The following is a 13,153-nucleotide window of genomic DNA, read 5'->3' as shown; positions in this document are numbered from 1 at the left end:
ACAATGGGCGTGCCTGTGGACATTTCTGACTTAATAGATGTAAGAAGTGGGGGCCTGGGTAACTATATCTTGACAACACCTCATAAGTGATTGTGATACATATTACTGATTAAGACTCAATGGTCTAAATAGTTTCTTGGATCTTTTGCAGTTCTAAGAGTCTACTTTTTATATCAATGGAAATAATAGTTCCTAGCTTTCATCATTACTCTCTTCTTATTAATGAATAGGCATATTTTAGGAAATAGAGAGGTTGCTTCTAAATTATGAATAATAGCTTATAGTTATTGAGTGCTTACCAGACTAAGGTATTAACTCATTTAAAATGTGTAATTCAATTCTCACAATAGCAGGTGAGGGAAGTACTAGTATTATCATCTTTATATTACACAGATAAGACAAATGAGGCACAGAAAGTAGCCTACCCAATGTCACACAAGCAGGTAAGTAGGGAAATTGGGCTTGAGAGCTTAACCTCAACAATTATGCTATGCTGCCATTTAATAAATGACCTAAACATACAAACAGTACAGATCACTAATCTTCACCTAGGCAGCCCAGCTTTCCCTGCTACTATAGGAAAAAAGAGAAGAGTGTGTTTTTAGGAAGTTGGAAAAAATAAGAATGGGACTAAAGGGACCTCAGCTTAAGGTTCCTGGTACTAAATTACAACTAGAGACTACCTGAATTTATAAAGTCTCTCTACATTCGTCTCTATCTGTAAGACTGATTGTCTTCAGTTGTTATTTCATCTCACAGCAGGATATTTGACTGAAAAAATATTAGAAATGTATCTTATCAGATGAATTAGATCCCCAACGATAGGAAAATAAGCACAAAAGCTAACTTGATGGAGGGAGGGGAGAAATGATATTCTAAATGATTCAGACTATTTAATTAATTTAGGGCATTTGCAGGGAAATGGATGGCACTAGAGCAATTATGCTAAGCGAAGTTAGCCAATCCTTAAAAAACAAATGCCGAATGTCTTCTCTGATATAAGGGAGGAGACTCAAAACAGAGTAGGAAGGAAGAGCATCAGAAGAAGATTACCATGAAACAAGGAAAAAAGTTGGGAGGGAGAAGGGGAATTGCATGGAAGACGGAAGGAGACCCTCATGGGTTCACAAAATATATATACAATGGTGTGAGGGGGAAGAGAAGAAGAAGAAAAAAGAGAGAGATAAGTATCACAGTAGAATGGGTAGAGAATAGTGATGGCAGGGGAGGGGAGGGGAGGGGGGATAGGGAGGGCAGCAGAATACAACTGACACTAGGATTGCTATATGTATGTATATGGATGTATAACCAATGTGATCCTGCAATTTGTACATGTGAAAAAATGAGAATTCATACCCTATTTGAATCAAATGTATGATATGTCAAGATCATTGTATTGTCTTGAGCAACTACTAAAAAAAATACAGACAATAAATATTGGCAAAAAATAAAAAAAAAAAAAAAACAATGAATGGGCTGGGTTGTGGCTCAGTGGTAGAGAGCTCACCTAGCACACGTGAGGCCCTGGGTTCGATCCTCAGCACCACATATAAATAAATAAATAAATGAAAGCAGAAAAAAAAATTAGGGTACACAAAGGAGAATTACACTACATAATAATACTACACTTATGCATATAGCATATGAAATGGGGATGGTAGAGAGTAATACATTACAAGATGTAACACTGCCCTCCAATAGCATGGAGAGAGAGGGATCTAGCTGAAGTTTGTGATCCTGAATTTATAGTTTTAAAAAGCCAATCTGCACTTCAGTCTTTTTTCTGTCTGGGTACAATGAACAATCTGGGTGCAAGCATGCAGTTGGATTTGGTGTTTTGTTAGGCAAGTGTGATAGAAGAACAACATGGGAAGATGGTTGTGGCTCCCTGCAAGAAAGTAGTAACATTATTTAATATAGCTCACAGCAGGAGACAAAAGGAAGTGAAAACAGGTGAAGGTTATTATAGAGAAAAAGAGATGTCTATAGACTGTAGGTTCCAAGTCAGAGAAAGGTGACAGAGTGACAAAGAGTAGGGAATAACACTGGAGTGTTCTAAGTATGGTTGTACTGGGAAAATATTGATAGAGTAGGATGAAAGTTCTGGCCAAACAACTGAAATTTGCATTTATGAAGCTATAGGTGAAACAGACTGGATGTATGACAAGATCTAGGGTGTGGTAATAGAAGTAAGTGAATGAAGGGAAGCAGAGATCACTGGAGATGAGCACGTCACAGAACTTCTAATTTGGGGAATACAAGGGAGAATTTATGATACAATACTTTGGCTTACAGGGTATAAGGTTCAGATAATAGACACTAATACATCACATGGTATAACATCTCCTTCCCAGCAGCATTATATGTCTACTTGGTGATAATTCACTCAGGATGAGTGTAGGAATTAAAGTAAAGAAGAAAGAATATAAGCCAAATGCCAAATTAAGTAATTTGTAATCAATTAAAAACTTTTGGATATGCTTAGTATAGGGGAACAGGTTAGAATGGGGATCCTCCTTTCTCTATGACCTTTCAGTGTAAAAATAGTTCTAATGCTGAAATAAGCAGCTGCTTAATAAAAACGAGTATTGTTTCCCTTCATTCATAAGACTAAATCTCTGTTCCACTTTTCAGATTTGCCAAGAACTTCTGTTTCACATTTTCATCCTGAGGCTAGATTTTCTCTGCTAAACATGAATGGAGAATGAAATCACCTGCTAATTCAGGCAAGAAAAATCTCAGCTCCTGCTCTTGTGAATTTTTGAAAATAAATTACAACTCAATTGCCCCAGTTCTGATTTGAAAACATCTGGTGAGACCATTGGGTGATTTGTACAACTTTTTTTTTTTTTTTTAAGTGTAAAAACAGATATAGAAAGGTTTTTTATAATCTTGAAAGAACAGGGTGGCATATTATTTCCTGACAGGCTGGCCTTTACCCAAAGAACCTCCACCTTCAACAAGCTGAAAATTGCTGTTACTGATGGCTTCAGAATATCACTGTCTGCCTCAGATAGTTGCATGTTTTATTTGTGTCATTCAGAAGTGGCTAGATGGACACCATTTGCTTACCAAATGGTAAAATGCAGAGGGCAGGGAACAATTGTTTCTGTAGTACCAACCACAATATGTCTGGTACTATGCAAGGAAAAAAATGCGAAATATGATTCCTAATGTTGAGAAACTTACAACTTATTGGTCAATTACATAATGCTTGAGACCAGAGCCATGTTTTTTTTTTTCCTTAAAAAAAAAAAAAAATCACCCACAGCATCTAACACAGGACTTTAGAAATACTACTAAGTTAATAAAAAGCTAATAATACAAAATGCTTAGAAGTAATAAAATGCATTTTTAATATGAGAGATGAAAAAACAGTTGAGCTGGTATCATTATAATTTATGAAACCTTATGAATGGCTATAAGAATCTTGTTCCTATTCTAAGTTTATAATATTTTCATATTGCATATATACTGACATAAGAGGGTACCTCTTCCAAGTCACTAAAATCCTTAGGGAAGAAAAGAGTGAGGTCAGGTTTTGCTAGAGGCAGGAACAGGAAGTCAGGCTCCTGTGCAAGGGCATGCATCAAGGGGTCATGGGGGAATGATCTGCATTTTTTCTCAGACAGCCAAGGAAATCAACCTTGAGCCTCTTAAGTATTCAAAACTATTGACCAACCTGTTATTGAAATGCTTTCCTTCTTAGTTTATTTGATCTCACATTATATTGTTATCCTTTCATACATTTATCAAAAAATTATTAAGCACCTATTATGTACCAGCAACGTGTTTCTCACTATTACTTATCTGATTATTTTATTACCTCTTCTTTCTCAACACTACCACTCCTGCTCGCCCCTCAGCTCTATTCTCTCTCCCTCTCTAATATATGTATTAGATATCTACCTATCTATCTTACCCTTCAGAAACTGTCAATTCTCTGAGTATCTTAGAACCTTTAGGCTAATATTTTCCAACCTACATTCCACACATCCATAAATATCCAGGCCAAATGGAAAAGCAGGCTAGAGGATTCTGCAAAGTCTTAAACTTTCTCCTCCTGCTACTTCTCACTGGTGGTTCCTTTCGAGTCTCTCTTGGTAGCATTTTCTCTTCTAGGGAAGTACTAGGTTCTGAAAATTCTTGAGTGCTCTGGGTCTATCTTTTCACTCAATATGCTATACTTTAACAAATCCATCTAGCTCTCTCTGATAATCATGAAGCTTAGGAATGAATTTCTAACTCATGTTTTTTTCATGCTTTGGATCTTCACTAAGCCTGGTACCCCTACTTTCATTTAGATAATTTCTCTTCCTCAAATCTAAAGTCATTTTCCTCAAAGAAACCTTTATTTGTCTCCCTAGACTAGATTAGGCAATTATGCCATGGGTCTTTATTTACCCTGTCCTTTTTTTTTATTTTTTTTTTTAATATTTATTTTTTAATTTTCGGCCCACACAACATCTTTGCTTGTATGTGGTGCTGAGGATCGAATCCTGGCCGCACGCATGCCAGGCAAGCGCTCTACCGCTTGAGCCACATCCCCAGCCCCAACCCTGTCCTTTTAAGTAATCATCATTTCAAATAATCTGTTTAGTGGCTATATTGTTCATTAGAACAGGGGTCAGGTACACCATGATTCATGATCAAATCCAGCCCAGAGCCTATTTTTAAAATACAGTTTTATTGGAAGCAGTGCATGGTGGAACATGTTTGTAATCCCAGCAACTTGAGAGGCTGAGGCAGGAGGATCACAATTTCGAAGCCAGCCTCAGCAACTAAGTGACCCTGTCTCAAAAACAAAACAAAACATAGCCACAGTCTTGTTTATATATGGTCTATGAATGATGTTGCGTCTCAAAAGCAAAGTTAAGTACTTTTAAGAGAGACCACATGGCCTGGGAAGCTTAAAATATTCATTATCTGTCTGTTAATAGAAAGTTTGTTAACCTCTGCACTAGACCAGAAGCTCCAGAAGGCTAAAATTGTGCTTGTGTTTTTCACTTCTATATTCCCAGCACTTAATATAATGTGTGACACACAAATATTTTTTGACTAACTATATTTCAATCTCAAGCTTTAACCCATCTTGTTACAATGATACACACAGGATCATATGAATTGGCCTGTGTTTATATTATAAAATTATAATCTCTTCTTATCCATATAGTGATTGTATTATTGTAGTCCAAAGGAAGCAAATAACATGCAAATAAATGGATTATTACAATCAGAGTATTTACTATGGAAAATGTAAACAGTATAATTAGATATAACAATTAGGGCAAATAATCAAATACTGAACAGTTGGGAAGGCTTCACTAAAGAAGTGACCTTTGAGCTGAGATCTTAAGAATGAGGTAATTGGACAAAAAGAGATGGGAAAGAAAGGGCAAACCAAGCAGATAAAGAATAGCACACATAATTCTCTCTCCGGTAGAGAAGACACACGGTATATACCGGTAACTAGTGTTCTTGTCAAATAATCAACTACAGAGTAAGTTTCTTAAAATATTAAAGTTAACATCCTAAATGAAGCAACATTTTCAACCAAAACATTCTTAGTATGATATTTATAAAAATGTAAAGTTTGAACCATTCTGCTACTATCTAACAGTTGAGTAGGAAAAAGGTTAGGTAAACTGTTCTATGTTTGCAGCACAGCACATGCAGTCATTAAAATAATGTATATGAAAAGTTTTAATTTGCATGGGAAACTTCTGCTATAATGCAAAGTGGAAAAACTAGGACATTATTTCCACTATGTAATATATTTATGGAAATTTTTTTCTATAAAAGATTGGACTAAAGTGTTAATCAGACTGCTTTTGGGTGGCACTGAATATTCCATACTTTCTGATGGGTTTTCATATTTTCTATGTTACACATTTAAAACTTAAAGTTGGAAAAATGCATTTTATTGAGAAAATAAGGAAATAAAAGTAATGATCTGCATATAGATCTGAGAATAGTGTTTCCTTGTCTCTGGGATGAGGATGTAGCATAAACTAGGATATAAAAGATGAAAAGACATATCTCCTTTCTTCAAGGAGATAACAGTCTATTAGAATTACAGACTAACAAATAACTACAATAGTATACGCATTAGAATAGAAGTATGCAGCTTTTTCGCAACGGGTTTGCCGCCAGAACACAGGTGTCGTGAAAACCACCGCTAAATCAAAGCCAAAATGGGAAAGGAAAAGACTCACATCAACATCGTCGTCATTGGACACGTAGATTCGGGCAAGTCTACCACTACTGGCCATCTGATCTACAAATGTGGTGGGATCGACAAAAGAACCATTGAAAAATTTGAGAAGGAAGCTGCTGAGATGGGAAAGGGCTCCTTCAAGTATGCCTGGGTCTTGGATAAACTGAAAGCTGAACGTGAGCGTGGTATCACCATTGACATCTCCCTGTGGAAATTTGAGACCAGCAAGTATTATGTGACTATTATTGATGCCCCAGGACACAGAGACTTTATCAAAAACATGATTACAGGGACATCTCAGGCTGACTGTGCTGTCCTGATTGTTGCTGCTGGTGTCGGTGAATTTGAAGCTGGTATCTCCAAGAATGGGCAGACCCGTGAGCATGCCCTTCTGGCCTACACACTGGGTGTGAAACAACTAATCGTTGGTGTTAACAAAATGGATTCCACTGAGCCACCCTACAGTCAGAAGAGATATGAGGAAATTGTCAAGGAAGTCAGCACCTACATTAAGAAAATTGGCTACAACCCCGACACAGTAGCATTTGTGCCAATTTCTGGTTGGAATGGTGACAACATGTTGGAGCCAAGTGCTAATATGCCTTGGTTCAAGGGGTGGAAAGTCACCCGTAAAGATGGCAGTGCCAGTGGAACCACATTGCTTGAAGCTTTAGACTGCATCCTGCCACCAACTCGTCCAACTGACAAGCCTTTGCGTCTGCCCCTCCAGGATGTCTACAAAATTGGTGGTATTGGTACTGTCCCTGTGGGCCGAGTGGAGACTGGAGTTCTCAAGCCTGGCATGGTGGTCACCTTTGCTCCAGTCAATGTCACAACTGAAGTAAAGTCTGTTGAAATGCACCATGAAGCTCTGAGTGAAGCTCTTCCTGGAGACAACGTGGGCTTCAATGTCAAGAACGTGTCTGTCAAAGATGTTCGCCGTGGCAATGTTGCTGGTGACAGCAAAAATGACCCACCAATGGAAGCAGCTGGTTTCACTGCTCAGGTAACAAAGATAAAAATATGTGGCATTTCTATCCTGATTAGAGCCTGAAGTCTTTTGAGATGCATTAAATTACATTATCTTCCCCCCAAGGTGATTATCCTGAACCATCCAGGCCAAATCAGTGCTGGCTATGCTCCTGTACTGGATTGTCACACAGCTCACATTGCTTGCAAGTTTGCCGAGCTGAAAGAAAAGATTGATCGCCGGTCTGGTAAGAAGCTGGAAGATGGCCCTAAATTCTTGAAATCTGGTGATGCTGCCATCGTTGACATGGTTCCAGGAAAGCCCATGTGTGTTGAGAGCTTCTCTGACTATCCTCCTCTGGGTCGTTTCGCTGTTCGTGATATGAGGCAGACAGTTGCTGTGGGTGTCATCAAAGCAGTGGACAAGAAGGCTGCTGGAGCTGGCAAGGTCACCAAGTCTGCCCAGAAAGCTCAGAAGGCTAAATGAATATTACCCCTAATATCTGCCACCCCAGTCTTAATCAGTGGTGGAAGAACGGTCTCAGAACTGTTTGTCTCAATTGGCCATTTAAGTTTAATAGTAAAAGACTGGTTAATGATAACAATGCATCGTAAAACCTTCAGAAGGAAAGGAAAATGTTTTGTGGACCATTTTGTTTTTTTGTGTGTGGCAGTTTTAAGTTATTAGTTTTTAAAATCAGTACTTTTTAATGGAAACAACTTGACCAAAAATCTGTCACAGAATTTTGAGACCCATTAAAACAAAGTTTAATGAGAAACCTGTGTCTTCTTTGGTCAACATGAACTTATACAAATGTTAGGCAAGAGTTCCTCAACCTATTTGTGGTGTTGAGAATCTGTTAACTTTATAAGTATGATTAAGTTTTCTGGTTGGGAATTTAGTTAAGAAGGGAAACTGGGAGGGATCTTCTAGTACCTAGTGAATATCTGGGAGGGGTGTATTGATTACAACACTTGGTTAGGGTAGAAAAATAACTTTGTAATTTACTTTAGAGGACCAAATCCTGTAATATTAAAGGCTGTTACTTCTGAAAAAAAAAAAAAAAAAAGAAGTATGCACACAAAGATAAGCGAAAAGTTCAAAGTAATACCTAAATCTGCCTGGGGAATTCAAGGAAACCTTTACAAACTTAAAACGCAGGAGAGTTCAGTGTCAATAACAAAAATTATTAGTGTAAGTTTTTCTGGAGTTTAAGTTGTGAACATAAAAGTGTGTCAGGGACTTTGGGGCCAGAAGAAACTACCTTGAGAGATGCTGCTCCAAATAGTCACTTTGCTTTGTAGATTTTGTACCAATTTGAGAATTTAATCTCTTCTTACTTTATGTATGTTTGGTCTCTTCTTGACGGTCTATAATCCATCAGAATATCAATATCAATATCAACTCTGGATATATAATTTAAATGAGTCTTAGAGATCTAAGGCATCAGGTTATTACTCTATTCTGAAAGCTTCTTTTATTTATTTTTTCCTCACATTATCTTCTTTTTAATGAATATATATATATATATGTATACACACACACACACGTTTTAGTTGTAGATGGACACAATACCTTTGTTTGTTTATTTTTATGTGGTGCTGAGACTCAGACCCAGTGCCTCACAAGTATAAGGCAAGCACTCTGCTGCCGAGCCCTAGCCCCAGCCCTCACACATTATCTTTTACTGGCTCAAGGTCTCTCCCTTAAGACTCTCACTGCTAATTTACAGAAAAGGGAGAATTGTTTAAGAAAATTTTGCTTCTTCTAGTAACTGAGTAGATTAATTGGTTAAAGAGATAACAGAGAAAAGATCTTTGTTCAGGAAATTCATCTCACCATACTATTAATTTGACTTTAGTTTAAACAGAGAAATAAAACCTTATTCTTTGGTCACAAATACTTTATTAAGTAAGCAATAAATATTTATCTCCTTACCTTGTACCCAAGCAGGTACTGTGACTAAATTGGGGAAACCTGCATTAAGCCTTTTGGGACCTGGGTATAGTTGACAGCAATTGCCTCCAAGGTTTGCTATACTTACTTTGGATTTCCACATCTCTCTGGGAAGGAGTTCTTTTCCATCATCATCTCATAAAGGCAAAACATTGGATGAAGGGCTGGGTAAAAATTTCCTGTAGACTAGATCAACTTCTGCATGACTGACACTTTGAATCAGATAATTCTTTTATGTTGCAGGCATTGTAAGAAGTTTAGCTGTATTCCTGACCTCTTACCTACTAGATGCCAGTAGCACTGCCTCAGATATGATCATCAAAAATGTCTCCATTTTGACAAATGTGCACTGGGGGGCAAAATCACTCCTGCCTGAGAATCATTGGAATAAATGCATGAAACATTGATCCTCTGGTAGTAAAGAAACCAACTTCTGTGAGAAAAGGATGACACAAAGAATAATTTACCTTGAATTTTACTGAATGTACTAGAAAACAAATAAAAACCCTGACTGAATAAGGAAGGAAATACAAATCTTATCAAATCACTGTCCTTCTACCTATTCCCTACATTAGAGACAAATGGAAAAAAATGATAAAATAGGCAGTTTCCTACAATAGAAATGACTGGAATGCAGATGTTACTGAGAAGATTCTCTATGGTATAGCATTAAAAGTTATAGATTTGGAGTTAGGAGGCATTGATTCTCAATAGCTTTATTTATTTGGGCCTCAGTTTGCTGATTTGTAAAATGGAAGTGTGGTAGAGAGAGGTTTGTAATTGATTTTTTAATTCAGTAAATGTCAAGGACTTACATTCTAGGCACTATCCTTGAGCTAGGACATAAATGATGAAAAGACACAGTCCTCTTCTTCTAGGACATAACAGTCTATTAGAATTACAAAGTAACAAACAACTACAATAATGTAAGCATTAGAATAGAAGTAGGCACAAAAAGGCCATTGGAAGCCCTCAAATAATACCTAAATCTGCTTGAGGAAATCAAGGAAATCTTTACAAGGAAGTAGCATTTTGGCTAAAACTTGAAAGGTGAGTAAGAATTTTACCAAAAGAGAAGGAAAAATATTTATTAGAAATGCAGGGGCTAGGGCTGGGGCTCAGTGGTAGCACACTTGCCTGACATGTGTGAGGCACTAGGTTAGATTCTCAGCACTACATATAAATAAATAAAAATAAAGATCTATCAACAACTAAAAAATGTTAAAAAAAAAAAAAAGAAAGAAAAAGCAATGCAAACCTACAGATTTGTTGCTTCTTGGAAAAGAATTGCATGATAAGGAAACTAAGTATTTAGTGGGCTGGAAGATAAATGAAAAAGGGGAAAAGAGATGATGCTGAATATCTAGACCAAATCACGAGGCTTATATTTCTTCCCTTCCCTTTTCCTTTCCTTCCTTTCTTTTATTGTAGATGATAAGTGGTAGACAGATCACCTTGGAAGTAGTGTGTACAATAAGACTGGAGGAGAATAAGCCAATTAAGTGACTATTACAATAGGAAATCTAAAAGGTAGTGAAAGCCTTCAACAAAACAATGATTATGTGAACAGGAATTGTGAATTTTCTGAAGAGAGAATGGGCAGGACTTGAAATTTGCATGGTGAGGAAATTATAGCTAAGATTTACCAAGAATTTTGCTAAACATTTATTTACTTATTTATTCACTTATTTATTTACTTACTACTTCATTTGATCTTTATACTATCCTTACTAGGAATGAAAAACTGTCCAATTTGCCAAAGCTAACTTGTTTTAGGTAATATTCATCTTGAATGTACTTAATAAATGTATTCTTGGTACTTTAGTGAATTGGCTTTTGGTGAAATGACTTAAGAAACTAAGGTAAGTATACTATTGTCCCTGTTTTATTGAAGAGAAAACTGAGGTTCATAGAAACTAAGGTTCACCGTTATCAAAGGCAGGGCCAGGTTTATGGAGCTTGCTCTTTAAATCCCTATGAGGCTTATAGTTTAAAGCAAACAGAATAATTTGGGATATCTTGTTTCACCTGTAACATGCTACAATGTTCATGTTCTTAAATCAAGAACTAAACTTAAAAAAAATAGAGATACAATGAAATAAAGTTTAAAATCTAACATAGTAAAAGCATCATAGTTCACTATGGCAACTTCCTTAGTGTTTCCTAGGGGCCTTTCTTCCCTTTCCGCCAACTGATGAAGTTACAACTGATGAAGTTAAGATGATACTCTGCTGCTCTGTGGTTATCTGCTTCCCTCTTCTCTATAGATACATATAAACACTTAAAAAAAATTATCAGAAATTGCCATCTAGAATAAACTCCTTTTACAGAGCAGAAAAAACAAACTCACTTTTTCCTGTTCTCTCATAACACACTTGACACCAGATGTGTAGGGATTTTTCCCCAACCGCCTAGCAAGCAGAGGACCCCAACAGGGTATCTTCTAATTCAATTCAATTCTGACACTATCTACCTGGAGGTAGTATAAGATGCCACAGGTGAGGGCTCAGCCACCAAGACTGCAACTCTTACACCATTGCCCTTCAGTGGCCAATAGCAAGATTCAGGTTGTTGTACTTGTATTGTTGACTGGCTTTAAGTTCTTCTTTGGGTTCAATTAATTTCCTAGAGTGGCTTGCAGAACTTGAGGAAACATGTAGGTTCACCATTTTATTATAAGGGATATATTACAAAGGATACTGGTGTACATCAGATGAAGAGATGAATAAGGCAAGATATGGTTGAAAGGGTATGAGGCTTCCAAGCCCTCTGGGTACCTCACCACTCAGGAACCTACATGTGTTAAGCTCTTGGGAAGTCCTCTGTCCTGTCCTTTTTATAGAGGCTTTATTAAACTGGTATGACCATTAAATCACTGACCATTGGTGCTCTAGTCAATGTCCAGCCCCTCACCACTACCCAGAAGTTGGAGGATGGGACTGAAAGTCTCAACCCTCTAATCCTGCTTTGATCATTCTGGTGGCCAGTCTATATCTATAGCTATATATCTATATCACAACATCACAAACACATAAAACTCATGAATTACCTTTAAATATTTATCCCAAGAATTTGTTTCACTATCAATGTAGGTGGTATTATTTCTCTGACAATGGAGGGAGGCAAGATCATCATAATTCTGCTGTCCTGGGCATGAGAATTAGAAATCCTTTAAACTCAGCTCTGTTGTATTTTTATTCTGCTTCAGAATTGCTAATGAAAACTGGAGAGGGCCTTTCTCACATCTGTAGTTGTCATGGTTCATAGCTACAGTGGATTCCACTCTAGATCAGTGGAGAGCAGTAACTCTTCCTTTTTTGCATTTAGAAATTATTGGACATTTCTGATTGTCACAGTAGTAATGTAGTGCCCAGGCAACATGAATGTGGATGTAATGTCCTGTATGGAGAACTGTTTCACCAAAATGTCAGAAGGTCCCTTGAGAAACTCGGAGATCAGGGCCAACTTCATGGGCAGGCAACCTGTGCAGCCACACAGGGCCCAGTGCTTGATTTAATGTTCATTAGTCACCATCTTGAAACTTTCTAGTTTTTGTTTGAATGTCTGTTTTATAAGTGAAGAGCAGTGGTACAATAAAACATACAAATAGAGATTATATGCATCTTTTCATCCTTGCCTCCCCCTTTGCATATAGTCTTTATGATGCCACATAACAGCAGGATTCTGGTGGACTTATGAGGTGTAGGAACTCAGAGAGCCACAAAGTGGGTACAAGAAAAGCATGTAATATTTATGACTGAGTTACTAGAGGTGCAGACAGTTCCAAAAAGCTATGCTCTCCATAAGAACCAGAACTTGCTTTAGGTGCAGAAAGAAGGCCACAGTATGCCAAGAGATACAAATGAACAAAAATATTCAATTATATCCTTTCTTACTCATGGGTTACTTCTCTATATTAGCCAATCATTTACACTGAAGATAATTACAGAAACAAAGAAAAAGAAAGGAAGAGCAAGCAACCTAGGGTTCTTTCCTTTCATTCTTTTCTT

The 13,153-nt window shown here is 37.2% G+C and overlaps 1 protein-coding gene and 1 long non-coding RNA gene across 2 annotated transcripts in view; one reads left to right on the top strand and one right to left on the bottom strand.

Moving 5' to 3' along the window:
- Nucleotides 1-13,153, bottom strand: part of LOC107154652 — a 106,434-nt gene that overhangs the window by 89,218 nt on the left and 4,063 nt on the right. The window lies entirely within an intron of this gene.
- Nucleotides 6,121-7,965, top strand: LOC107154631 (elongation factor 1-alpha 1). The gene is made up of 2 exons (XM_015500279.2): nt 6,121-7,223; nt 7,314-7,965. Exons 1-2 carry the CDS (start codon nt 6,195-6,197, stop codon nt 7,671-7,673), a joined length of 1,389 nt encoding a protein of 462 aa, XP_015355765.1. The 5' UTR covers nt 6,121-6,194; the 3' UTR covers nt 7,674-7,965.

The sequence above is a fragment of the Marmota marmota genome, unplaced genomic scaffold (assembly GCF_001458135.2).
Source record: "Marmota marmota marmota unplaced genomic scaffold, marMar, whole genome shotgun sequence".
Classification (NCBI taxonomy): domain Eukaryota; kingdom Metazoa; phylum Chordata; class Mammalia; order Rodentia; family Sciuridae; genus Marmota; species Marmota marmota.
This window is presented reverse-complemented; position numbering and strand designations above follow the sequence as displayed.